At 60.2% G+C, this 25,938-nt stretch overlaps 1 protein-coding gene across 2 annotated transcripts; it reads left to right on the forward strand.

The window, feature by feature from the left end:
* The first annotated feature begins 2,026 nt into the window (after positions 1-2,026).
* TACC1 (transforming acidic coiled-coil containing protein 1) lies at positions 2,027-21,993 on the forward strand. Of its 2 annotated transcripts, XM_040087782.2 has the most exons (14): positions 2,027-2,226; positions 2,762-2,874; positions 8,514-9,498; positions 10,497-10,532; positions 12,195-12,255; positions 12,623-12,821; positions 14,679-14,734; positions 16,534-16,656; positions 16,789-16,865; positions 17,284-17,327; positions 17,420-17,580; positions 17,815-17,921; positions 18,484-18,604; positions 19,056-21,993. In XM_040087782.2, exons 1-14 carry the CDS (start codon positions 2,051-2,053, stop codon positions 19,122-19,124), a joined length of 2,328 nt encoding a protein of 775 aa, XP_039943716.1. In that variant the 5' UTR covers positions 2,027-2,050; the 3' UTR covers positions 19,125-21,993. The 2 variants fall into 2 exon arrangements, with proteins under 2 accessions (XP_039943716.1, XP_039943717.1); XM_040087783.2 differs by lacking the exon at positions 10,497-10,532.
* Positions 21,994-25,938: the final 3,945 nt, after the last annotated feature.

Below are 25,938 nucleotides of genomic sequence, written 5' to 3' on the forward strand. Positions count from 1 at the left end.
TGCTGCTCCGGCTGCGCTCGGGGTTCTCCTTCCCCTGTGAGCTCCTGGCAGAGCTCCTCTGCTCACAGCGTGCTGATGTTCGCTCCTGCTGGTCCCTGGGTCCAGCGGGAGGTGGGAAGGGGAAGCGGGAGGAGGATGAGGTCAGGCTGCAGCGTTGCTGCAGCGCGGCTCACGCGGAAGATCTTATGTAAAATTCATCTGCAGAAATCAGCTCTGCCGCCTTGGAGCAGGGAAGTGGGCTGTGCTCTGCTCACAGCAGCCATGGGCAACAGGATGTGGAGCTTCTGCTTTTGCTCCAGACTCACCGTTTTTGGCTGAGCTTCAGTAGGAGTCACGTAATCAATCCCCTCTTGCTCGGTGTCCCCTGCACGGCAGCGGGGGTGTGCAGGGCCCTCGTCCCCAGCCCTCGGGATGAGGGAGCAACCTGCTGCCGGGGCCGAGGTGTTCCCTGGGGCCCACCTGCTCCTCCTGCCACTGACCCGCCGTGGGAACAGGCAGCCCCTCAGCTTGGGCTCACCCAGGGAATCTGTGGGGAAGTTCAGAAGTGTTGTGGGAGGGGGTAAGAGGTTTTCTGTTTGAGAGGATGGGCAGTAAAGGCGCACAGGAATGACACATGTATCTGACAGGGACACCAAGAGAGGGGAGCCTGGGAGAAAGGATCCCTGCAGGGAGGTTATTTGAGATGCTCAACCGTGAGGAAGGAGCCCTTTGAAGCCTCCGACAGAGGCTGGTGTCAGAGGCAGCCAGACCAGATGGACGGGTCTGCTCTGGCCCAGGGGCCTCTGTGTCCATGCAGAGGCATTCCCAACTCCCAGCGCTGGCTGATGATCCACAGGGCAGCACCGGCCGTGGGCTCAGCCTGCCATGGTGCGGTCAGCGAGGGCCAGCAGCTCTTCCCTGCAAGGGGCCGGGCGTGTTTCACAGCAGGACAGCTGTCTGCCCGTCCCGAGGGCATCCCTGGGACCGGGATAAAGCAGCCAGGGTTCCAGGGAGCTGCCAACTGTCCGGAGCCAGCAAAGCCCTGCCCGTGACAGATCCGCTGCCGGAGCCCTGCACATTCCTCCCAGCGCTGCGGCCGCGGCGCGGGGTCGGTAACGTTATCCTGCTCTCTCTAGCAAGCGTGTGGGAGGTGATGAATTTGGGAGTGGGAGCCCTCCTTAGGGGAAAAGTTCCTGAGGGAAAGTTTCCGAGGGAGGCTGGAGGGGTTGATTTCTGTGGGAACTGCTGGCTGTTATTTTTAAACAACAATAGTTTAATAAATAAATAAACTTGCTGCCGCGGAAGGATATAGCATCAGCCAGGGCTGTAGAGGCCGGTATTTCCTCGGAAAATGGAAAGGACAGGTGTTTCCCTCCCCTCTCCCCCTGCCCCGTTTGGCTCCTCGGCCCAGGGAAAGCCCCTCCCTCAGAGGAGCGAGTCTTCCCGGTGGGACCGGGTCTTCCTGGGCGAAGTGAGGATTCCTGGGAGCTGCCTGCCCCCCAGGGCAGTTCCCTGCCCGCGTGGGGTCCTCTCTGGCACGTCCAGAGTGGAAAGAATCTGTGTCCTGCCGGCTCTGTGACAGCACAGGTGCAACCAAATAAATGTGGGATAAACTGGCGGGGGTCTGGTTTCAGTCCCCTGCCCTCTCCCTGTGGCGGGGGGAGGAAGGCAGGGAGTGGCGAGGGGTGACAGCGATGTGCAGCGATTTCTGCCTTTGGGCAGAAATAGGTGAATTTGGGAGTTGGCACAGGAAAGAAGAGCGGCGGCTGTCCCCTCCGGCCGGGAGGGGCGGGGAGCCGGGGAGCCCCGCGTCCATCCCCGCGTCCATCCCCGCGTCCGTCCCCGCGTCCGTCCCCGCGTCCATCCCCGCGGCCGGGGCTCCGGGAGGCAGCGGGGGGGTCCGGGCTCGGCCCCTCCCGGCGGGCGGTGCCGGGGGCGGGCGCTCCCCGCCGCCAGTGGCGCGGTGCGGGGGCGGCCCGAGCGGAGCGCAGCGGAGCGCAGCGGGGCCATGGGGGCGGCGGCGCGGCCGCAGTGAGCCCGGCGGGGAGCGCGGGGCGGCGGAGCGGGGCCGATGGCGTTCAGCGCCTGGCAGATCCTCTCGCCGGTGCAGTGGGCCCGCTGGACCTGGTCGGCGGTGCGGGGCGGGGGCAGCCCCGAGGAGGGGGACGGCGGGGCCGGTGCTGCCGAGGAGGATGAGGAGGAGGAGGACCAGGACCCGCCGGCGGGGGGCCCGGCCCTCGGCTTCAGGCAAGTCCCCCGCGGCCCCTGCCCCCGCCCGCCCTCCCACGGCGCCCGCACCCTCGCGGGGCGTGCGGGGCTGCGGCGCGTCCTCCCCGGCCCTCTCCCATCCGCCCCTCGCTGCCCGCTCGCTGCCTGGCTGCCGGGGGTCCCGCACCGCACCGCGCCGCGCCGGGGGCCTGGGGGCTGGGAGCTGCTTCCTGGGGATGCTGGGGAGCTCAGGGCAGCCCGCTTCCCGAGCAGCCTCCGGAGCGGCCTGGGGGATGCTGCGGGGCTGCGTGTCCTTGGAGGCCCGTGAGCTCAGCTCGGGAGCGACCTGGCAGAAGCCCTCCCGCAGGGCTGGGGCTGCGCAGGGGCTGCTCACGAGGATGTTTCACCTGCTCTCCCTTCTCCGTTTGCTAGCATGTCCCGCCGGACAGGAGCGAGGCGCCGCCCCGGATGCCCACGGCCAGCCCGTGGCCTGGCTGGATGTGTAGGCATTGTGGAGGATTTCAGAGGTAGCCTTGAAAGCAGTAATTCCTCACTCTTTTCCCCCCTTCGGCAGCTCGGACTCCACTGATAATTTTGAGACCCCTGAAGCAGAAACACCAACCTGCTCGCCGCTCAAGGAGTTCTGCGAGCCACCAGGATCACCAGAGTCTGAGGCCGGGACCCAAGGTAAAGAGCCAGTGTTCACCTTCTGCTCTCGGTGCTCACCTTCTGCTCTCGGTGCTCTGCTCCCTTGGTAGAAACACAGGGTGGGGCCAAGGAGTAAAATTCTCTGACTTTGAGTAATGCCTGGTACACTCTTGGTGGTTAATGGCCGGGACAGTTCAAATGCCAGGGCTGGGCTGGGCACTCCACAAAGAGCTGTGATGGGTTGATGGAGAGGAATCTGAGGATGCTGTTGAACTCCTTCATCAGTGAAACGTCCCTCTGACCCTTCCTCTGCAGCCTGGGGGCTGCCCTGACTGCTGCTGGCTGGTGAGACCTTTCTCATGTGTCACTCACCCCCTGGCTCTTGCACAGGAGTGGTAAGATGCCAGGTTCGTGTCCCCCAGGCTGGTTGGCGGTAGGGATTTCATTGCACAGGCCATTTTTCCCTGGAGTTAGGTGCCAGGTGTCCTCACTGTGTAGATGCTGTTAAAGATGCAAAAGCTCAATGCTGCTAAACGCCATTTCTTGAGAAATTTCAGGGGATCTGCTCTAACTGCGTGGGGTTTCCTTTGCTGGTGGGTCCTGAGCTGTTTTGCAGGTTTATCCATATGTCCCACACTGCTGCTGCTCCCCTGAGTGTGGCTCCCCATTAGCCCATGGCTTCTGAGGACCAGCTCCCCACTGTCCCCATACCCTCCTCTTCAGGGGTTTGTGCTGGTGTCCACGGCTGATCTTGGTGTTTATGTCTGTTTTTGTGTTGCTGGGAGGAAGCTTTGAAACTTCTGCTTTGAGGCTTTGAAGCTTTTTGCTTCTGCTGCAACAACCCACTGGAAGTTACTGTGGCAGGGCAGGGAGGAGCCCTCCCCTCGCACCTGCCCTCAGCAGGGCAGGGTGTCTGGGCAGTGCCAGGGTGTCTGTGAGCCCCCGGGGTGCTCTGCAGGACAGCAGCCTCTCCAAGGCCCAGGACAGGTTGTGGTGGGTCAGGAAGTCCTGGACAGGCTGTCCTGGGCTTTCCCTGCCCTGTCTTGCCCCTCTCTGCTGCACACCCTGGTAGGTGAAGGGCAGTGTTGTGCTTTCCTTGAGCGCTCACAGCAGCAGCTGGGAACTTTTTGCAGGGCTGTTTCCAGAGCACATGGGCTCGATCCAGACCCTGGGTCCTTCTGTGCAGAAGTGCAGGCAGTGCTGGCCCTGTCAGAAGCAGGAGGCTGTGGCTCTCCATCTCCTGTGGTGTTGTTCTGTTGTTGGGGTTGATCTGGGTGCTCGTCCATCCCTGTGGAAAACTCGTGTTTGTTTGATGTGGTGGAGGGAGAGCTCGGTTCATGCTTCCGATAATCACAGCTCTTGGAATAATCCTTTTAAGGAGGGATGACAGAGACCTTTTTACTTTAGGGTCAATGCCTGGGAAGGGGGGAGAGATAAAGGCTTTCCTAGCAGGTAGGAGGATCATTTCTGGCACAGCCTAGGGAAGCGTGTTGCTTCAGACTCCAGGGTGTCACTGTTCCCGTGTGTGCCTGTGCCCCTTGTCCTGGGATGAGCAGCTCCTGCTCAGCAGCGAGGGAGTAGCTGCTCCTGCACACAAAGCTCCCAGTGTTCTGGAGATGAGGGCATGATCTCCAGCAAAAGCTGTTTTTCTGTGCTGGCTGGCAGGGAACGGGATGTTGGAGCCGGCAGAGCCAAACTGCGGTGCCACCATACTTGGCTCCAGCCCTCCCTGCCCTTGTCTCTGGCCGTGTCTTTTCAGTTTGTCTGGAAAGGTGGAAAGGATGGTCCAGGATGGGTTTGCAGAGTGCAGAGGTACCCAGGGGTGTTCCACCACTGTACCAATGAAATCCATGGGTAAGGCCTCATCTTTGCCTGCTGCTGCTGCACAGCAGCCCGTGCCCTTGGGTCTGGCTGCAGCTTGGGGTAGAGGCATCCCGTGTGATGGCTGCTCATCAGCACCGGGAGAGCTGCTGCCCTGCAGTCCCTGGGGCGTAGCTGCTGGCCAGGCTGGGCTGTGGGGGGCAGAGCTGGACCTGAGGCACCCCTGGCCCTGCGGGGCAGCGAGGAGCAGGCGCTGTCTGATGTACTGCTGCAGTCTCACCCTGCCTTGGGAATAAATAGGGTGAGGAATGACACAAGCTGTGACTCCAGGGCTGGATGCTCCACGCGCAGCCAGGAGGTGACCTGAGTGTGTTAAACCCTGTCCTTGGGGACAAAAATTCAGCCCTGGAGGGGCTGCGGTGAGCGTTTATGCCCGCTCAGGATCACTCAGGTTCCTCTTGCTGTCTCGGATGGTGGCACTAATTCTGTCCCATTCTTGCTCAAGCTACCTGCAGTCATCTGCCAGGAGATGTTTTGCACAAGGAGATGAGCAGAAGCACCAAATCTGGAGCCATGGGTGCTGCGAGCAGGCTGCCGCTACCCTGATGCAGGACACGTGTTTTCCGGTGCGTTAGCAGCATCCTTCGCCGGTATGCTAATTCCGAACAGAATAGATTTAAAAATAGATCAACGGCTGTTGAACACGAGCGGAAAGCCAAAAGAGGAAAACAGTCATCGGGGATGTGGGGCTGAGCAGGGTGCACGGGGCAGATATCCTGCGCTGAGACACAGAAGCGTGTGAGTCACAGCGAGCGCTGCCCGAGCGCAGCCCGGGCGGGGAGAGCGGCGGCGCCGGGCTGCTCTGGCCGTGCTTGGCACGGGGGCCGGGCAGGGATCGCTGCTGCTTCTCCTGGCGCTGCCTGTGCCATGGAAAGGGCGCTGAGCCTTTGCCTTGCAGCGCTGCCAAGTGCTCCTCATTCGTTTGGGGGATGGCACGTTGGAAAGCTGTTTAAGTCGAGGTTTGTGTTTAATTTCAGCCCGAGGAAGGCAAGCGAGGCAATTATAATGCAGAGGCACAAAGTGTCTGTTACTGCGGTGCCAGACTGTCCCGTCTGTTTTTCTTTAGAAAGTAAAAAATCTCTGTTCTCGCTTTGTAGCATCCCCTGCAGGTACCCGGCTGGATGTGGAGCGGGCTCGCAGCCTGCCCGGCGGAGCTGCAGCGTGCCCGCTGTGGGTGTGTGCCCGGCGCGGACCCCGGGCTCCCCGTGTGCGCCGTGCTCCTGCCCGTGTCCTTTTCCGTGCCGGGACTGTCCCCGCTGCGGGGCGCAGCGCCAGAGGTGCCGTGGGAGATCTCGGGGTCACCTTTGGGGATGCTGCAGAGCGGCGCCCGCTGCCGCGCCTGCGGGGAGCGCTGCCCTGAGGGGCCGCGTGTGCCCGGTGGCTGCCAGCCGGGCTTCTCCTGCGGTCCCACGCGGTGTTCAGCACGGGTCTGGCCCAAAAGGAGCATTTGGGCAGCGAGAGGGCAGGGGGACAGCTGCAGGAGTGGGGGCCAAGCTGGCAGGAGCCGTGAGCGAAGGGAGTACGTGCGGAGCCGACACACGGCTGCTCACAACGTGACTGCCTGGGGCTGGCGGAGCTGGGGATGCTGGAGCACTCGGAGGAGGGGCAGGGAGAGCTGCAGGCAGCGTGCTGGGGCTGGGGAGGGCTCCGTGGGGGGACGCCAGGGCTGCGCTGAGGTGTCGCCAGTGCTGGGCAGCTGCGGGGGTTGGGGCAGAGAGCTTGGCTCCTTCTCTGCACCCCAAGGCCCTTCAGACCCCTGTTTTCTGCATCCTGTGGGATTGTTCCCGCAGGAACACCCGCTCACGCCACGCTGAGCTGCAGGCAGAGAAGCGTAGAGGGGCAGGAAGTAGAGGAAACCCCCCCGAGCTTGCAGGAGAGACAGTTCTGCTGCGAAAGATTTGCAAAACCATAGGCAAGCACCTGAGCTGCCCTTTGCCTGCGCCTCCTGCCGCCCAGCGTATCCCAGCTCTTAGCTCTCAGACTGGCTGCGCGGGTGGGGCTGAGTAGCTGAGCTCTCTTGGGTGCAGGAAAGGAGGGAATCACAAAACTGGAGAACCTGGGTGGGTGGTTCTTCTGATTTTTGTGGGAAAGTGATTCTGAGCTATGGCCACACGCGCCGCCGCTCCTTTCCTCCCCGCCCTGTAGACACCACAGCACGGAGAGGTGGTTTGTGTGCTGACTGCTCGTTATTCAAGAAGTAATTACTCATTGCTTGGGTTAGAAACCAGGATGGGCTCATGTCTGTGAGAACGGCGGCTGCCAAACCTTCTGCTGGGAACGCAAAATGCACTTAAATAGTCCTTTTGCCCTGACTTTGAAGTCTCTTCTATTCAGGGCTGTCTCAGGAAAGCTTCAAACAGCTGAGCAGCACAGCAAGTGTAATAAAGTTTTCTTTGGGGTCTGTTAAGGAGGTTTTCCTGGTTCCTAATGACGGGAAGGCCTGCCAGGCGCTGCCTCAGACTCTTTCCTGGCTGCACTCCAAGTACTCATCCACTGGGTTTGTGTTTACTGATGCATTTTCTGGGGCATCAAGGCAACGTCTACTTGGAGGGAGCTTTTTTTTGCAGTCAGAGGAAGCATTTTTGCAGTCTCAGGGAGGAGACAGACCCTCATGATTCATTTTCATGGCTTTTAGCATCCTGGGGATCAATTATGTTAACCATGAGCCCTCAACTGAGTCAGGATTGTTGGCTCCCCATCCTGGATTAGTCCTGGGAGCAGATATTTGCCATTTCACTTTTCCTCTGCCAGCCTGTGACTCGCTCTGTTACCAGCACACACGAGCCAGTTGCAAATGCCTGGTGATAGGGAAAACCTCTCCTGGCTGCTCGGGGATGGGGGTCTGTGGGAGCAGGTGCCTGGTGTCCCCCTGCCAAACGGGGGGTGCTGGAGGTGACTCCCCTCTGCAGCTGTCACCTCTGTTCCAGGGCAGCGCTGGGGCAGGGACAGGTGGATTTCCCTGGCACGAGCTCCTCATCACCCAGGCTGCTCTTCCCAGCAGGTTTTCAAACCCGTTTGGTCCTTGGGAGAGCACTGGTTCTGTTCTGCCCTTGGAGGACCTGGCTGGGCCGTGTCTCCCCAGAAAGGTGCCTGTGAAGGCTGCAGACACCACAGGCTCCCTGATGGGTGCTGGGCGTTCCAGCATCCCGGTTTGCCTTCTCCCTGGAGTCTGTGCACTTGTCCCTGCTGGAGGGGCTGGAGAAACTCCAGATGTTTTCCTTCTGTGCTTTGGCACACCACAAGCCTGGCTCTGGGTGCAGCTTTCAGGGTGCCCTGGTAGATAAAGGATCTTCTCCATCCCTTGATTTCAAAGAAAAGATTAAACAGTAAAAGGATTGAGGGGAAAGGATTGCAGTAATGGTGATTAAGTCGTGGATCAGGATTTGTCACTAGAAGATGCTGACAGCAGTGTGGAGAGCCTGGTGTGAGTGCAGCAGGATTCCTGCAGGTGGAGGTCAGCTTGTGTCGGGCACTGGGCAGCCCCCAGGCCCCTCCTGCAGCCTGTTTCTGCTCTTCACTGAGCACACCTTCCCATTCCCCCTCTCCCTGGGGCCTGTGTGTTCACTTTATGTGCTCTTGTCTTGTGTCGTGCGTCCCTGAACTCTTCTCTCTAATTTTTATCTCTCTGCCCGAGTGAGCAGTGACTCCTGCTGCCTGGCAGGGGGGAAGCTGAGTTGTGAGTCAGTGGATCCCCCATAAAATCCGACCCCAGAGCAGCTGTGGGGAGGGAACAGGAAGCTCTCTGGAGGGGGGTGCACCACGGGTCAGGGTTTAACCATCTCCTTTTATCTTTTCAGAGCCAGGTGGCCATGGTGATCTGCTGGTAGGGGAAGCCCCCAGGGACAGCTCGCCTGGGAAGCGCCCCAAAGATGAGGCTCAACCAGAGACTGGAGCCCCTAAAGCCAGTTTGGATGCTAAAGGGGAAACCGACCCCGACAAGTGGCCCCTGATGCAACCCTCGGCCGGGCTGAGCTGCGAGGCTGAGCCTGCTGGCACCACTGTGCCCACGGTGCAGCCAGGCCCCGTGCCCCACGTGGGCACAGCCGCCTGGGAGCAGGTCACGACTGGAGGGGGCACGGTGGACGCTGGCACGGGGCTGCTGGAGCTGGGGGCTCAGGCCCTGGCCCAGGAGCAGCTCGGGAAAGGGAAAACACCTTCACTGGGGAGGAAAACAGATGAAGCCACAGAGGAGATCCAGGCATCCTACCAGCTCGACCCTGAGCAGCCTGACAGGAGTGTGACCCCCTTTGTGGCAGGGGGCTGCCAGCCAGGGGGGGACCCGGCTCTGGAAGCCCCAGAGCTGGTCCCAGAACCCAGGGCTGATTTTACAGAGGCTCGAGAGAGCGTGGAGGCCAAGCCAGCTTCCCCCAGGAGGGGCAGCAGGATCCCGGCCAGCAAGCTGACACCGAAGAGACACAGAGAGTCCCCCAAGAAACCAGCCGAGGATGTGGAGAGGGGTCCCACGGAGCCGCCACCGCCCCGGGGCTCCTCCCAGCCGGGTCCCACGAGCTGGGACAGCCCCGCTCTCCACCCTCTCAGTGGCAGCTCAGCGCTGCAAAATTCACCGGTTCTTCCCAAGGGCTCTTATCAGTTTGACCCCAATAACTTTGACTCCATGGATCCATTCAAGCCCACCAAGACGCTTGCCAGCAGCGACGCTGACTCCTGCTCCACTGCAGATAACAGCCTCAATGAAATCCTCGAATCTCAGACCCTGGAGATGCAGGACGATGCCCTGAAAGGCAGAGACTCCCCCAAGAAGCTCAAGTCACGCCTGATAACGTGAGTGCCAGCGTGTGCAGAGCCGGGGCTGCAGCCCCTCTGCTTTCCCCACGGGCAGGCAGAGCTGTGCTGGTGATGGAGGTGGTGATGATGGTGGTGATGGTGGTGGTGGTGCTCCTGCCCTGGTGCCTCCTGAGCGAGCCCCAGATCCTGCCGTGCACCTCGGGTTCTGCTGGTTTTATGTGCTGCTGTCCCGGTGCCTGTCAGTGCCTCTGCCGGGCAGAGAGCGTCGGGTGCCCCGGAGCAGCGCCAGGGCCCTGAGTCCCAGCAGAGCAGGGAGGGCTGGATCGGGACCCGCTTGCAGGATCTCCTCTTTGGGACCCCCTCGGGCGTCCCGCTGGTGGGGGCAGGTGCAGATGTGGTGTCAGAGGAAGCCCGTGGTGGAGGCTGGAGCTGATGTGTTTGCTGGACTTGTGCAGGGACATGCAGGAGCCGGTGGATGCAGGTGTGGTTGGTCAAACGTAGCTGAGACGCTTTGTGAGCTGCCACTGAATTTCTGTTTTATGTCAGAGAAAGAGAACAGGTTGGACAGGTAGACTCTCACTCTGCTGTCGGATTCTCCAGTGAGAAAATGAGATAGTGGGCTTTTAAAGGGAAAGAGAAAACCTGACAGGCAAAAAACAGGCTGCGTTGGATGTTTTTGTCCAGGAAATACTTTACAGAGAGTAGATACAAATGTTTTCAGAGCTGGTGTTCCCATGTGAGTCTGTGGGTGAGCAGAGGGAAGCAGCAGGGAGTTCTCTGCTCGCTCTCTGTCACCTTGGAGCAGCACGGGCAGCGGGGTGTTCCCTGGCAGTGAGGTTTGTGTTTGGATCTCACCCCGCTGCTGTGGATAGCAAATGCAGGATGGGAGCGTCCCGTGTGTGTGTGCCTTCCCAAAGACAGAGCCAGGCAGCTCCCCGTGTTTCTCCAGAGCAGAGTTAAATCCAGGTCTTTTCACACACTCTTCTTCTCTCCATCTGTCTGTCTCTCTCCCTGTCCGTGCTTTGGTGCATCAGGACTACTGAGCAAGTGAAATTTCTCTGTTTTCTGTTGTAAGTACTCTCTCCTGTATTCCTTTTCTTCTCCTTTGCTGTTTCTGTCCTCTCTCTGGGTGTGTGCTGCCCCACTCGCCTCCATGGCATGCTGGCTCCTTCTGCCCTTTGACTTGTGCTCTCTGCTGTCTGGTTTGTGTCCCGCAGCCCTTGGCGGGGTCCCCAGGGTGGCCTGGCCGGGTGAGTGCCTGGGAGCGAGGGAGGAGAGGAGAGCTGGGCTGGGCTGGGCTGGGCTGGGCTGGGCTGGGCTGAGCTGAGCTGAGCCGGGCTGAGCTGAGCTGAGCTGCAGCGGAGGCACACGCCTGTGCTTGCCCTCGCAGCATGCCGCCTTGCAGAGTCTTCTGACGGTGGACAAATGCTCAAACCCTCCAGCTAATGGAGGGGCAGCAGGATTTTGTGCAATCCGGAGCTGTTGTCTTGGTGCTGGCGGGGAGCTCAAACCAGCTGCCAGGTGATGGGATAACCCTGGCACAGGAGAGGGTGCAGAAAAGAGGAGGGTGAGGACATGACAAGTTTGACTTGCTCGTGGCAGGGCATGAGGGAGGAAACCAGTCCAGAGCGATTCTTCCACGTGCCCGAGGTGTGCATGGCAGCGTGCAGAGAAACCTCCGCGTGCCACGTCGCTCGCTGTGCTCTGCTGCGCATGTGTGCCATGGGATGGGGGGGGCTGGACAGTGGCACCGGCTGGGGGCAATTCCATAAACCCGGGAGCAGCTCGCCGCAGTCCTGCTCGAGCCTTTGCCCGTGTCTGGAGGCTGGGATCCCTCCCCAGGTCCCTGCCGTGGCTGTCACAGGAGCTGTCCCAGCTCAGCAGGCGTCTCCTGGGGGGTCAGACGAGCTGGGAGATCCCCGAGTGTGGAGCGTGAGGGGGTGAGATGCAGGAGAAAAGCTCGTGCTGTCGCACCCACGCTGCCCCTGGGGCCGTGTGTGCTGCCAAGCTGTGGGGACGCCGGCGTGTGGGGATGCGGCCGTGCCTGCAGTCCTGCACGGATGGATCCTGGCTGTCCCCAGGAACGTGGGACGAAGCTCCAAAACCTCCTCACTGGAGGGCAAGGGGACCACCTGCAAGACCTGCTTGGGCCAACCTTCCCACCTGAGGGGCTCTTCTCCTTGGGACAGCGTTTGTGCCAGGCCTTTGTTGGAGGCACAGCACCTTGCCCCGGCCGTGCGGGTCTGACTCACGTGGGAGACATGGACGCTGTGGAGAAAAATCCCAGACAAACTTCCAGCTGCAGGGACAGGGATGAGACAGCCTGGATGTGATTATTGCTGCAGAAAGCCAGCACGCTCTGGAGCCTGGGGCGCCGTGGCGCTGGGCGCGCAGGGCGAGGGCGCAGAGGGAGATCCTTCTGTGGCAGCTCCTTGGCAGCGCCTCTCTCGCCATCGGCCTCTTGCGCTCCTCGCTCCGCTCCTTGCCTTCCTCAGGAATAAACTCCTCACACACAAACCCACCCAATGTGTAGTCGTGTCTTTTGTTTGCCCGTTCCTTCTGTCCCTTCCAGAACTTGCTCTGCCTCGGTGTCCCTGGTGAGTGGGGTGCTGGCACGCGGTGGGCGCAGCGCTGGTGCTGGGGCTGCCTCCCCCTGCTTGGGCTGTCTCGCACCCGCCCCCGACCCCAAACCGCCCCAGACCCCCCTCAGCTGCTGCTTCTCTCTCCTGCAGGAGCGGCTGCAAGGTGAAGCAGCACGAGGTGCAGCCCCTGGTCCTGGACTCCAGCACGCAGGTAGGGGGGATCCCATCCCAGAGGAGCGGGTGGGCACAGGGATGGTGGGATGTGTTGAGGGGAGCTGGACTGGCACAGGGATGTTGGGATGGTGCTGAGGGGAGCTGGGCTGGCACAGGAATGCTGCTGAGGGGAGCTGGGCTGGAACAGGGATGTTGGGATGCTGGTGGGGGGAGCTGGGCTGGCTGAGCTTCAGGCTGGCATCTTCCCTGTGGCAGTTCCTGATGGGAAGGGAGGGAGCAGGGCTGCTGGGGAGAAGCTCGCCAGTGGATTTTCAGCCTTTCATGCTTTCCATGGAACATCCAGCCACTCACCTGGTGGCCTGATCCCCGCAGATCTTGCTTAACTGCACACTTTGATCCTGCAGGATGAAGGAGAGTTGCTCTCAGAAATCCCCGACATTACAAATCGGGATGGACGTGCCACTGATGAGGAGAAGTTGGCCTCCACCACGTCCATGCAGAAACCATCCGGGCTGGAGAAGAAGGCCGAGCCAGAAGATGACCTGGAGTACTTTGAGTGCTCGAACATCCCCGTGTCAGCAGCAAAGCACAGGCCAGAGGCAGGTGAGGAACATCCCAGCTGCCTTTGGCTCTGGGACTGCACCGTGGCTGCGCCCAGGGAGCCTCTGCAGCCTCCAGCTGGGGATTGGTGCTGTTGAACTCATCACAGTTCACTGGCACTGGCAGGGCTGAAGGCTGCTGCAGGCTCTAACAGAGCTCCCATTGCTTTCCTGCACTGTTTCCAGTACGGAAAACGATGGTCCAGGCTGTGTTTATTAACTTTGGGTGCAGAGCACTCTCCCCACGGTGCTGCAGTGGGATGTGGCTCAGGCACGAGGCTCCCTCCCCGTGGAGGTCCCTGCCAGTGCCCCTCCAGCCGTGCCCACGCTGAGCCAGGAGCTGAGCAGAGCAGTTGTCCCCATCGAGAGCATCCTGCCCCGGCCCCTGCTGAGAGCCTGCCCTGGAGCGGAGCTGGCAGCGCTTGGTGTCCTGTGGCTGATGGAGATCGTGGTAATGCCTGCAGAGACCCCAGTTATGGCTCCTGCTGGAATTCTGCTGTCAATTTCCCACGTAATTAGCCTCTCTGACCAAGCCATTACAAAATAATTAAAAGCCAGGCAACATGACATTTAATCAATAGCCTAGTCCTAGGTGCGAGCAGGAGAGATCACCACGGGGGTTTGCAGCCCTCCCCTCTGCAGGGACCCATTCATCATTCCTCCTGATGGCTGTGCTGGGCTGCCAGCTCCACGGAGAACGGTCCTTTGTCCTCAGGGAGGAAAATCTGACAGTCCAGGGAGAGGCTGCGAGGGTTTGTTTGTTTATTTATTTATCGCTGCTGGTCTCAGAGGGCCCGGCAGGTGCTCGGGCTCGGTGCTCTCTGCAGAGATGGGGTGGGAGCCGTGGGTGCAGCTGCTGGCACCGGGATAGATGGAGGGAGACCGTGGGGAGTCTGCAGCCACCAGTGGTACATCACTTCCTTCCTCTCCAAAGAGCTGAGCTCTCCAAGTACGCTGTTCTCTGCCTGGTTAACACCTGAATCGTGTCTGCAGTCGTGTGAGTGTGGCCCATAAATTACCCCTCATGCTACGTGAGGCAGGTGCCCACAGGTCAGGGTGTCCTGTGAGGCAGAGTATCCCACAGGGCAGGGTGTCCCTCCTGCAGGGCAGGGTGTCCCACAGGTCAGGGTGTCCCTCCTGCAGGGCAGGGTGTCCTGTGAGGCGAGGGTGTCCCACAGGGCAGGGTGTCCCTCCTGCAGGTCAGGGTGTCCTGTGAGGCAGTGTCCCACAGGTCAGGGTGTCCCTCCTGCAGGGCAGGGTGTCCTGTGAGGCAGTGTCCCACAGGTCAGGGTGTCCCACAGGTCATGGTGCCCCACGCCTTGCAGGTGCAGATGTTTTTTATCTCCTCTCTGCTGCTGAGAACAGCAGGGGACGTGTGGCAGGTCCTTTGGGGGTGTTGAGAGGGGCTGGCACGGGCCGGTGCTTGTGCTCTCCGCAGTGGTCTGAGCAGCACCCTGCTCGGTTCCAGCACCCTGCTGAGGAGCAGAACGCCCTGTGCATCTTCCTCCCGCTCAGCCCCTGCGGTCTCAGGCACGGGTGGCAGCCCTGGGGACACGGGCACGGCCTGAACTGCCACCAGAGGGGAGTGTTGGTCTCCAGGACGAGGAGAGCTGGGCGGCTGTGGCACCTGGGGACGGGGTTTAATGGTGACCTCGGCGGTGCTGGGGACTCGATGGTCTTAGAGAGCTTCTCCAGCCAAAATGATTCCATGCAAGGGCAAGAGCTGGGGGCAAGGACGCCTTGGGAAGGGAAGCTCAGGGGGTGGAGATGCTCAGAGGTCCCCTCCTATGCCTCAGAAAATCTGCGTGTGCCCAGGGTGCCGTTTCCAAATCAATAAAAGGTTGTGTTTCGTTGTCTTTAGGTTTTGAAAAGGAGCTCTGCAAGCAGATGGAAAAAGGAGGGCCTGGCATCTTCCCTGTGAGTGCCTCTTGCTTCTTCCTTTCTGAAATGAGTTTCTTTGGGAGGTAAAATTCTTGACGAGCCCACGCAGGGACTTGATAAAAATAGCAGAGATTTCCCAGCAGGCCTGGAGGAGCCTGGCAGAGACTGATCCCTCCTGGGTGGGCGCTGTGCTGGGGGAGGGAGGGATGCTGGGGACGGAGCAGGAGCCCTGCAGAGCCACTGGAAAAGCGGCTGGAGGACACGGAGGGGGCAGAGGAGACGGCGGGGAGGGGACGAGCTGCCGGGCACGGGCTGTGCCTCACGTGGGGTGTCCAGGGCTGGCTCTGCTTGGTGCTGGTGCCTTCCACAGGGGATCCTCAGCCTGCTCTCAGGAAGGCAGCTGGCAGCAGAGATGGGGGCGGAGTGAAAAGCCCCGGTTCTGCAGCCACACTGACCCTGGCACCCCAGCAGCAGCCCCGCTGTCCTGGGACACCCCTGACGTGCCCCGAGGAGCCCCAAGACCTCTCTGCTGGGGGGGGCACCCTGTGCCAGCTTAGCACATCTTGAGCTGACAAGCAGATGACTGAGATTAGCAGCATCAGCAAAACCAGCTCCTCTGGGACAGGTTTAACTGCGCTGAGCCCCGCAAGGACATGAGGCAAAGTGAACCTTTTGTGGTGCCCAGGAGAGCGCGGGCAGGCTCTGGTCCTGCGGGCGGGCTGGTGCCACCCCAAAGGTACCCGCGGGTGCTCAGGTGTGCCCCTGCTTTGGGGAGATGCTGTGGGAGGCTGCAGCCGAACCACACCGGCCTGAACCTCCTCGGTGTCGGGGTGGTTGTGCACCCCGGCCCCAAACCCGCCCCTCTGCCGCGGGAGCTTGAGCTGAGCAGCTGAAGGGGAGGAGGGGAGGGCAGAAGTGCTCCAGTGCTCTCGTTTCCAGAACGTGAGGAGCAGGCTGCTCCTTCCCTGCAGCACTTCTCTATTTATGGCCTGGCAGCCCATTCTCAGGGAGATGCTGCGTGGCTCTCACTCGTCTGGGCGATGAAAGGAGGAACAGGCGGTGTCAGCACCGGGACCATGGCGCTGAGCCTCCCCCAGTTTGTGTCTGTGGCTGCAGCACCGGTGCACAGGAGCTGGGCTTTGGGAAAGGGAGGCACTGAACAGTGGGGAACAACCACCCAGTCCTTGGAGGGGCACCCAAAATGGCAACAGGAGGGTACCAGGATCCTATTTCAGAGCTCTCCTGGACACCTGCAGCACCAGGGATGAGTGGGGCTGTCCCTTGACCCCTGCTCTGCAGAGGGCTGAAGCCTGCATCCCCCACAGCTTCCTTGGGCATTTGGGTGATCAGAAAGGCCCAGGAAATGTCGCTGCAGCTGCCAGCAGCAATCTGAGTTCATCAGCTGCAGCGATGTCCCCCCCAGCCCGGGAGGGCAGCCCAGACCCTCGCGGACCAGCCCCAGCTGAGGCTCACAGGCAGCAGAGACCCTCCAGGCTGGGGATATTTTTATACCAGCCATGGGATAAGGGAAGTTGGATGTGAGCACATCTGGGCTTGGAGCTGCGTCTCCTCCTGGAACTGCCCCCAGTGTGTGTCCCTCTTGGGATATTGCCTCCCTGGGTGTCCTGTTGCCTGCTCCTGGCTCCTGGCAAGGGAGGCACTAAAACCTCACACAAGCTCTGCCAGGTGTCAGGTGCGGGCTCTGGGCTCTGCGTGTGCAGAAAGGGAAAATCAGAACATGAGCAGGTGCTGATAAAACAGGGGAGAGCACTCCCAACGGGAGGGGTGGGTGAAAAGAAACCCGCCCCAACATCCCAGCTGGGTCATTCCCCCAGGACAATCCCGGGCTGTGCTCCACGGACAAGTGCCCCAGCGTGAGCAGGAGCGAGAGTCCCCTGGCTGGCATCTGCCTCAGCGAGTCCGAGAAGGCGGCCGTGCTCACGCTCATCCGAGAGGAGGTAACAGCCGTGTCCCTGTCCCCGGGGCTGCCCCTCCCTGGGAGGGGGGATCTGATCCCCTGTGTGGGATACACAGGGCAGGGGAAGCCCCTCAGGGCACATCCCAAGGGCCCCGTGTCTGCTGCAACCCAGATAATCTCCAAGGAGATCGAGGCCAACGAGTGGAAGAAGAAATACGAGGAGAGCCGGCAGGAAGTGCTGGAGATGAGGTACGAGCTGTCCCCTGCAGGGCCCTGCGCCCCGGGCAGGAGGAGGCTGAGGGGGGGTCAGGGCTCACTGGCACAGGTCAGCCTCACCAGGGTGCGGGTCTTGGCAGAGATGTTCCATCTCCTGGTGCTGCTGCTGCCTCGAGCCTGCTCGTTCCTTGCTGCAGGAATTAAATCCCATGAGCTGTGCCAGCCCCAGAGGGGTTTGGCCTGAAGCAGCGCTGGTGGGTGGTGCAACATCTGGGGTGCAGCCCCAACATCTGGGGTGCAGCCCCAACATCTGGGCCCTGTGGCTGTGCTCCTTTGGGGGTGCATGGTGACAGGGCAGGGGCCAGCAGGGCAGATTGCTGCCAGCACAGCTGGAGGTGCATGTCCCCAAAATCAGTGCCCTCTCACCTGTTTATCTTTCTCTTCCTTCCAGGAAAATCGTGGCTGAGTATGAAAAGACCATTGCCCAGATGATAGGTAAGGTGCTGTCACCTGTCCAGGTGTGTGGGGCAGGGAGCTGGCTGCCACAGCTCAGTCACTGTGTCCTCGTTGTTTGTTCTCCGCCCCAGAGGATGAGCAGAGGACAAACATGACATCTCAGAAGAACCTGCAGCAGCTCACGATGGAAAAGGACCAGGCTCTGGCAGACCTGAACTCGGTGGAGAGGTCCCTGTCAGATCTGTTCAGGAGATATGAAAACCTGAAGGGCGTCCTGGAAGGATTTAAGAAGGTTCTTCCCTTGGTTTGCCCTTTCTCCCTGCAGCTCTGGTCCCTGGCACAGGGTTCCTGTGCAGTCACACTCCATGTTTCCATGCTGCTGAGCTGGATGAAAGGCTTCAGCATAAAGCAGAAGTTGGCTTATTTTAAAACCTCTTTTCTTACACTCAGATCAGTATCTATCTTCCCGTCAGAGTGATGTCTTTGTGCCCAGTCCCAATGCAGATGGACGTACTTTCTTTTCCAGAATGAAGAAGCTCTGAAGAAATGTGCTCAAGATTATCTAACCCGTGTCAAACAAGAGGAGCAGCGCTATCAGGCCCTGAAAGTCCACGCAGAAGAAAAATTGGACAAGTAAGGTCATGCATGAGGTTGCTGGGTGCTTCAAGACCTTGTAGGGAAGAGGCTTCATTTGCTTCCCAGAGGCTGGAAGGCGGGAGCTGAATGATGTGAAAAGCTGCATTTTACAACCTCGGGCTCAAGTGTCTCTAGGCAAGGCAGAGCAAATCCCTGAAGGCATTCTCTGATCTCTGCCTATTTATTCTTTAACGGAGGATCTGAGGTTCACGGTCTATTTATGGTCACTTAGCAAGTTCCCATCTTCCAGAGCGCTGTGTTTGTGGTACCTGGTGGGGCTGCGCAGCCCCGGGGCTCAGCTGGCGGGCAGGAGCTCACCAGCACACGTAACCCGAGTGAAGTGGGTGCTGAACGGGTTTAGCTCGGCACTGGAGGAGCAGAGTTCCGTGCAGGGGCTCGGAGGAGCCGGGTTAACCCAGCTCCATCCGGTTTCCATGTGGGCAATCCCCCTGTGCCGTGCCCCGGCGGGCAGAGCCCGGCTCTGCAGCTGCCTGTGGCCGTGCCGAGCTGCTCCTGCCTGCGCCCTGACCCGGCCGCTGTCCCCCGTCCTCCCGCACAGGGCCAACGAGGAGATCGCCCAGGTGCGCAGCAAGGCCAAGGCGGAGAGCGCGGCGCTGCACGCGGGGCTGCGCAAGGAGCAGATGAAGGTGGAGTCCCTGGAGAGAGCCCTGCAGCAGAAGGTAACACAGCTGCCCCACACGGCCAGCAGCTCCTCTTGCTGCCCTGAGCAGCCTGTCGATGCCGGAGGTGTCCTCCAGATTTTTGCTCCAGAAGGTGTTTTGTGGGTTTGGTTTTTTGGGGTAGTTTTTTGTTTGCTTGGGGGTTTTTTTGAGTGTTTTGTGGGGTTGGTGTGGATTCTTTGGGCAGAATGGGCATTGCTGGCTTACGTGTGCCTGTTAGCAGAGCGGTGGGCTGGGGCTGGCTGCAGGTCTCTGCAGCACCGAGGGGTGGCTGGGATGAGGAGGGGTGAGCACAGGGCTCCACGCAGTGCCTGGATGCACACAGGAGCTCTTCAGGGGCAGGAGAAGGAGCTGTCTGCCCTTTCCCACACGTGCTTGATGGCAGATGGGCTCAGGTGTCATCCCCCACCTGTGCCACCACAGGGGTCCCCAAGATCTGCTTTTCTTCCAGAATCAGGAGATTGAGGAGCTGACCAAGATCTGCGACGAGCTGATAGCGAAACTGGGAAAGTCAGACTGAGCCTCAGCGCCCCTCGCCCAGCACTCTGCACTTGGCTGCTTTTCTCGTGACGTTGAGCACCTTGCCTTACCCCCGGAGTCCCCGCAGAAGAGCTCAGTGTCCAGCTGCCCTGGGCCTGTGGCTCCTGAGCTGAGCCGCTCCCCTCACTGTCCCTGTCTGCTTCCCCCAGCCTGGGGCTGGGATCCCTGAGGTCAGCCTGGGAATCCTGGGGTCAGCCCGGGAATCCTGTGGCAGCCTGGGAATCCTGGGGTCAGCCCGGGAATCCTGTGATCAGCCCGGGATCCCTGTGGTCAGCCTGGGAATCCTGTGGCAGCCTGGGAATCCTGTGGTCAGCCCAGGCCCCTGTGTCCCTGCCAGGGCCTGCCCCGCTGTCCCTCTGCACCAATGCCACCTCTCAGGTGGGAGGTGACCCCCTGGGCTCTGTCCCCCTTGCTTGGGCTGGGTCTCGCCGTGTCCCCACCCCACTCTCTGTCACTTACTGTCCCAGTGCTCAGCGTGGTGGTGGGTCCTGCCCTGGGACGTGGGTGATGGCAGGGGTGGGACCCGCTGGCTCCTGCACTGGGGAGGGGGCAGGCGCTGGGGTGGCTGGTCTCTGGTTCGTGGGTGAAGCACAGCACAGCATCTCCCTGTCCCTGGCTGTGCCAGCCTCGGGGGAAGGGAGCTGACATCTCTGCATTCGTGCACTTTATGAGCATTGAGGGGCACTTGGGCTCTCTGCTCACTCCTTCCAGTCAGGCACGGTGCAGACACGAGGCACGACTTGTTCCCCCCAGAGCACTGGAGCAGTCACATAACCTGTGGAATCTTCAGACCTCCCGGGGGAGAGGGTGAGGGGAGGCAGGAGGTTTCTGCACCAGGAGGTGTTTGAGAGGCAGGGGAGATGTTGGTTCTGGAGAGCTGGGACTGCCCGTCCGTGCTCCCCGTGCCCCCCCTGCCTGTGGCCCTGGCCCTGCCCTGGCTGGGTGACCTGTGCTGGGCACGAGCAAAGCCAGGGCCGTTGCTGTTGACTCCCTGTGCCCTGGTGAGATCAGGGCCCCATTTCAGAGGCTGCAGGAGGAAGGAAGTGAACCCTGAGCTGCCTCGTGGGTACTGCAGTAGCTGCAGTGGTGGAGGATTCTCTGCCTTGAGTGGATGGGTGTGAAATAAGGGAAATATTTGCAGTTTGGACTGTTTCCTGCCCAGCCTGTTGAACACTTCCACAAACCTTTTTGCTGCTACCTTTTTGTAACAGAATTGAGCTCTTTTCCTTCTATTTTATAATTCCCTGTGTTGAGCGTGCAGAGCAAACACCTATTTAAGCCAGAGCCATACACTTGATTATATTTTATTAGTTATATAATAGAGAGAGAGTTTATTCTACACTTAAGCAAAGGTGTCAGCAGCCTGCCCCAGCACGCAGCTTCCCAGCCTCTTCTCCACGCCCCCAGTTATCCCAGTGACGGACTGGTCACAGAAGCCAGGGGCTGACACCACTCAAAGCAGTGCACCTGTTGCTTGTGCTGGATATTCACCCTTTGCACAGCTGACAGAAAAGAAAAACCCTTTCCCCCCTCACTTTTTAATCCCTTTGACCTCCCCACATGTCCCCTCTTGGGCTGGTGAAAAAGTTTCAGTCATACGATCGACAAGGACAATTTCTGTCCCCCTTTGGGAGCCTGTGCAGGTAAAGCAAACCCCTGAGACCCAGAGACTTCTTGGGCAGTTGTCTTTTTCTCTTGAGGAAGCAGAGTGCAGCATTGCATAACCTCTCAGAGCCGGGGTTGGGCTGGTTCAGGGCTGGTTTCTGGTTTGGGGCACGCTCCTGCCCGCAGCAGCACCGGCGGTGCCGGTGTGGGGCCGTGGAGCCCAGGTGAGGGAGGCGGGTCCGGGTGGGGCTGTGGCAGCCCTCGGCCTCTGCTTTGCCCAGGGCCGTGATGTTCGAGTGCTGCCTCAGCTCAAGGTGAGACAGTGAGGTCAGTCTCTCCTTGGGGCGCTGCTTGGCCCTTGGAGCTGAGGGATAATCGCAGAAGTTCAGATTTCACCACTCGGCGCTTCCCCAACCCCTGACCTGCACGCAGCAGTCCCTGCTGCCGCTTTCCCCCGTGGGCTGTCGGCAAAGCACGGCTCCACTGTGAGAAGCCGCGGGGCGCCGTCCTCCACCCGTCGTGTCCCTGCTCCCCAGTGCCACCCGGCCCTGCCGTGCTGCCACCCCCAGCCGGTGCTGCCGCATTCCTGTGCCTGTCCGCGTGCACCCCAGTCCGGGCAAAGAAGATTCCTACGGAATGATTTATTAACTATAATATGGTTATAGTTACCTATATATAAATACGTATATAGTGGGTAGAGCTGTATAAAATAGAAGGCGTGTTTGCCAACGGGCAGGATGGCTGCAGCTCGTGTTTCCCACTCTGACATGCCGAGGTGATGGTGTCCCTGTGACTGGCGCAGGGAATGGCAGGTCCCTGTGCACGGTGTCGCAGCTGGGTGTGTTTGTCGTCTGTTCCTTGCAGTAGGCTTTAAATGCCCTCTCTGGCAGCGGCGGGCGCGGCCCCGCTGCTGTGTCGCTGTTTGCAGTGTGTGTTTGCCAGCAGATCTGCCTGTAACCAAGTGCCAACCAGTAACCCCCAACTACTGATCTCTTCCCAGTACCTCCAGTGTGGCCTCCCCCAGGCAGGAATTCCTCTGCATTGACTCCTACCCCTCTGCTTCCAGCCATGTGTGTAACTGCCATCGCCATCGGTTTTATATGTACGATAATTTCCCTTTTATATGTCAGGTAAATATTTGTAAGAGTTATACTCACACAAATGAGATTATTATAATGATTACTAATATATTTTTTTTCCATGTTTCATTGCCTGAGTAAAAACTGTGTTTATCACTCTTGAAAGCTTTCTTGGTGTTTGTGAGGTTGATTTGTGAGCATTTGGAGGAGCTGGCTTTACCTTCCGGAATGGGCCGTGTTCTGCCTTGTCCTTATGAATGTGGTTTGGGATGATTTTTCTGGCCCCGTGACTCCCACCACTCCCACCACACTGTGACGGTTCTAAGCCACGGCGGTGAGCTCAGACAGCAGGAAGAGCTGAGGCAGCAGCAGGATGTCAGGCAGGAGAATCCTTGGCCTAATCCCTGCACTGACAACCCTCTGTGGCCTTGGGTAAATCCTTCTGGGAGCATGGAGCCCTGGGGGGTGCTGGTTCCACTGGGCTCCCAGCCCTGTAGGGGCTTTCAGCTGTTCTCTTGCACTTCTCTTTTGGTGGGCTGGAAAATCTGGAGGTGTTTTCCCCAACTTGCCTGCTCCTTGTGACAGGGAAGGGGTTGTTCCCTGGATGGAGCAGGCGGGCTTGATCCAGATCTTTGAAAGCCACCACAAGGTTCCGTGTCCAGAGATGGTTTCCGAAGCAGGATATGGAGCAGAGCCCAGCCCAGCCCGTCCCTCGGCGCCCGTGCAGTGCTCTGCCCCACTGCCATCGCCCAGCCCCTGTCCTTGGGGAGCTGTGTCCTGTCCCCCCAGCTAAGATGGCATTATCCCACCCCCGAGGACTCACCCAAGCAGATTAGCTGTAAGACCTTAAGACAAAACCGCAGCTACGCACCCCACACTGCACACTGCTGAGAATGCCTGCCCTGAAGACCCTGCTGGCCCTGGCCATCGTCACGTCCCTGGCTGGAGAAAGTAAGTGTCCCTTGGCTGCAGGCAGCACAAGGTCGGGTAAATCGCTGTTTCTGCTGCTGCGCTTGCTGCTGCCCCATCCCTGGCACCCGCCCCTGCCCCACGCTGCTCCCACCTCTGCAGGAAAATCATCTTCTGGGGGGAGGGTGGCTTTCTCCTCTAGTACCACCAAGAGAAGCGTCTTGTCCCTTGCCTCCCTGCCACTGGCACAAAGCCCAGCAGGGACCATGGAGCCTCTGGTCTCCAGCTCCCATGGAGGCTCCTGAGCCAAAACCCTACAGACTCTCTTGGTTAGGGCTGTGTTTCCCTGCTAAAACTTGGCTCCTCCAAGGCATAATCGCAAAAAGCCATTGGGAAAGGCAGGAGGTGGTTGCACTGCTCAGAGCAATGCCATGGAGCAGGGGCAGCTCTAGACAGATTCAGGATCTTTGGACCAAGGCAAGAGGAACGTGACTGGTTTTAGCTCAGGCTGTCCCATGCTGTGAGGAGCAGCAAAGGAGACACAACACAACGCGGCAGCAGCAGCCAGGTCATTGTGGGTTAATGGAAGGCACTTACTGGCACCTGACCCCACGAAATCCCAATTTTCCCCTTCCCGGGTTTTCTCTCCCGGAGATGCGGGTGGAAGCTCTGGGCAGGAGCCGGCCCCGCTGCCACGAGAGGGCTCTGCTCCGACAGCAAAGCAGAGCTTCGCTTCCAACACCGGCGGCTCACCCAGACCCATCAAAATCCAGGATTCGTCATTTCAGGCAGGAGCAGGATGGGCAGGTTTGGGTTTTTCTGGGGTGTGTGTATGCTCTGAGGGGTCACACAGCTCTAGCACCACGATCGGCTCTGACGCACAGGAGAGAGGGGCTGGCTGCCGCCTAACCTGCCTGTGGGCCTCCTCCTCGGAGGTCTGGAGGTGGCTCGTCCCTCCCGACTCGCACATCTGCCAGGCGCTTTCTGCCTGTCGCCGCGCCTGTCCCCAGGCAGCACCTCGGGCTGGGCTTCCTGAGCGCACCGTGGAATGTGGGAGCTGCTCCCACAGCTTGGGGGATTCTCCCTCCTCTCCCCCAAAATACTTATTAAAATAAAATCTGGCACAAGAAGACAAATATCTAGGATGGGTTTTAAATATTATGTCTACCTATATTTACTGTAAAAGGAATTCCAGGACTCTCAGGGAGTCTTTGCAGGGCAAGGACTCGGCAGAGCTCCCCTGCCCAGTTTAGCTCTCATCATTTTGAGTTGCACTTGGAAGAGTTTTGCACTAATTTTGTGGACAGGTGAGGCCCCATCCTGCACCCTGCTGCCTGCCACGGCAGCGCCTGCTCACGGCTCAGCTCTGTCTGGTTCCAAGCCTCCCCTGCGACCCGTGGTCCCTGGGCTGGGGGTCATCCATGTCTGTGCAGACCCACGGGGCACTGGGGGCTCTGGGCCAGTGCGCTGCAGTCACTCTCACTCCTTCTCCTCATTTTCACCCAGGCAAAGCACTGAAATGTCACAAATGTGTCGCATCCAACGAGAACGACTGCAACCAGCAGGGATCCCACAGCTGCCCCCAGTACGCCGACGCCTGCTCCACGATCACTGCGCCCAGTAAGTCCCTTGGCCGGAGGGGCTGCAGGGGGACGGGGGGCAGGACCGTAGGGTCTTGCAGGGTACCGGAGGGGCTGGGGACCGGAGGGCGAGGAGAAGCAGGTGCCGAGGTACAGGAGGTGGCTTCTTCTTGTGGGCAGGAGAGAGATCCCTTCATTCTGCACGCGTGCCGCGCTGTGCTGGGACTCGGGCGCTCTTCCTCCTGCGCCCGGCTCCCTGCCTGACCCCGTGTCGCCTTGCCTTTCCTTGCAGACAGCGTCATTAAGTCCTGCTCCTACAAGTCCTTCTGTGACCAGGCGCGCCGCGGCGGCTCCGGCGGGGCCACCGTGCGCTGCTGCTTCAGCGACGACTGCAACGGGCCGGCCCGGGGCGCCCGCAGCGGCGTGGGGCTCACCCCGCCCGGCCTCCCCGCCCTGCTGTGGGCCGCGCTGGCCGGGGCGCTGCTGCTGGGCCGGCTCTGAGGGCTCCGGCCGCTCGCTGCTCCGGCCTAGGGACGCGGGCGGGGGGATCGCTGTGGGACGCGTCCCTCGCCGCCGGTCCAATAAACGCTGCCCTTGAGAACCGCGACCGCAGCCTCTCATTGCCAGGGAAACCAAAACCGCCGGAGAACGCGCCCGGTCGAACGGGTTCGGCTCCTGGCGCCGCCCCGGGGGGCTCTGCTGGGCACAGCCCGGGACCCCGGCGCAGATTCGCCCCCTCCCCGTCGGTCCAACAGAGATGCTTTGGGCTGCTCTCTGCAACCTGAGGCTCGGCCCAGCAGAGCGTTTCTGTGACTGCGAAGACACGGGGGAGATGTGAGGCTGCTCTGTAGCCTGGGGCCGCAGGTGGTCCCACAGCTCAAAGCTCTGCTAGAAAGAACCCCAGGAGTGGTCGGTGAGGGCTGGTTTCGTGAGGGAGAATGGTAAAAGTGAGTGAGCAGAGTGAGAACAGAAAGGGGGATGATGAAGGGAGTGAAGCATGGCTGGGACCATGAGAATTTGACCACAAGAGCTTCAATGCAGGGCGAGCAGCAAACAGCCGCCGTCTGCTGGAGTCTGCTCCAGTCAGCACGCAAGGGAAAGGGGAACAGGTACTGAAACTGAAAAGAGCAAGTTTGAACAGAAGTAATTCAGCACGTGTGGATCCAGGCGTGGAACTCACAGCCGGAGGATGTTGCTGGAACAGAGACCTCGGTGAGTGCTGGAGGGAGCGAGGGTCAGAAATCCTGCAGAACACGGACACAGTCTTGTGACAGTTAACATATGCCTGGAGGGGAGCATCTGGAAAGCAGATTATTCCCTGCCTGCTGTGGATCCTGCTCCTTCCCCGGGGCACTCGAGAGGTGTTCCCCTGCGGGGGCTCTGGCTGCTGGTGGAATCTCCAAAGGTCCTGTGGCAGGGACGCGCCCTGCGCCGGGACTGCCCTCACGCCCCTTCACCTGCTGATGGGGAGTCTCGGTGAGTTCCGGGGGCTGCTTGTGCCCACCCACAGGTTACAGCAGAAAAACGCATTGGGAGATCCAGGAGCGCCGCGGGGCTCCCGGAGCGAAGGGAGAGCAGCGCGGTGACTCGCTGCCGTGTGACCGCGCACGGAGCGCCGCGC

The sequence above is a fragment of the Hirundo rustica genome, chromosome 28 (assembly GCF_015227805.2).
Source record: "Hirundo rustica isolate bHirRus1 chromosome 28, bHirRus1.pri.v3, whole genome shotgun sequence".
Classification (NCBI taxonomy): domain Eukaryota; kingdom Metazoa; phylum Chordata; class Aves; order Passeriformes; family Hirundinidae; genus Hirundo; species Hirundo rustica.

Coding starts and splice junctions, on each gene's coding strand:
- TACC1 (XM_040087782.2), top strand. CDS start 2,051: ATGGCGTTCAGCGCCTGGCAGATCCTCTCGCCGGTGCAGTGGGCCCGC. Junction 2,227..2,761: donor GGCCCGGCCCTCGGCTTCAG/GCAAGTCCCCCG, acceptor CCCCTTCGGCAG/CTCGGACTCCACTGATAATT. Junction 16,866..17,283: donor CAGGAAGTGCTGGAGATGAG/GTACGAGCTGTC, acceptor TCTTCCTTCCAG/GAAAATCGTGGCTGAGTATG.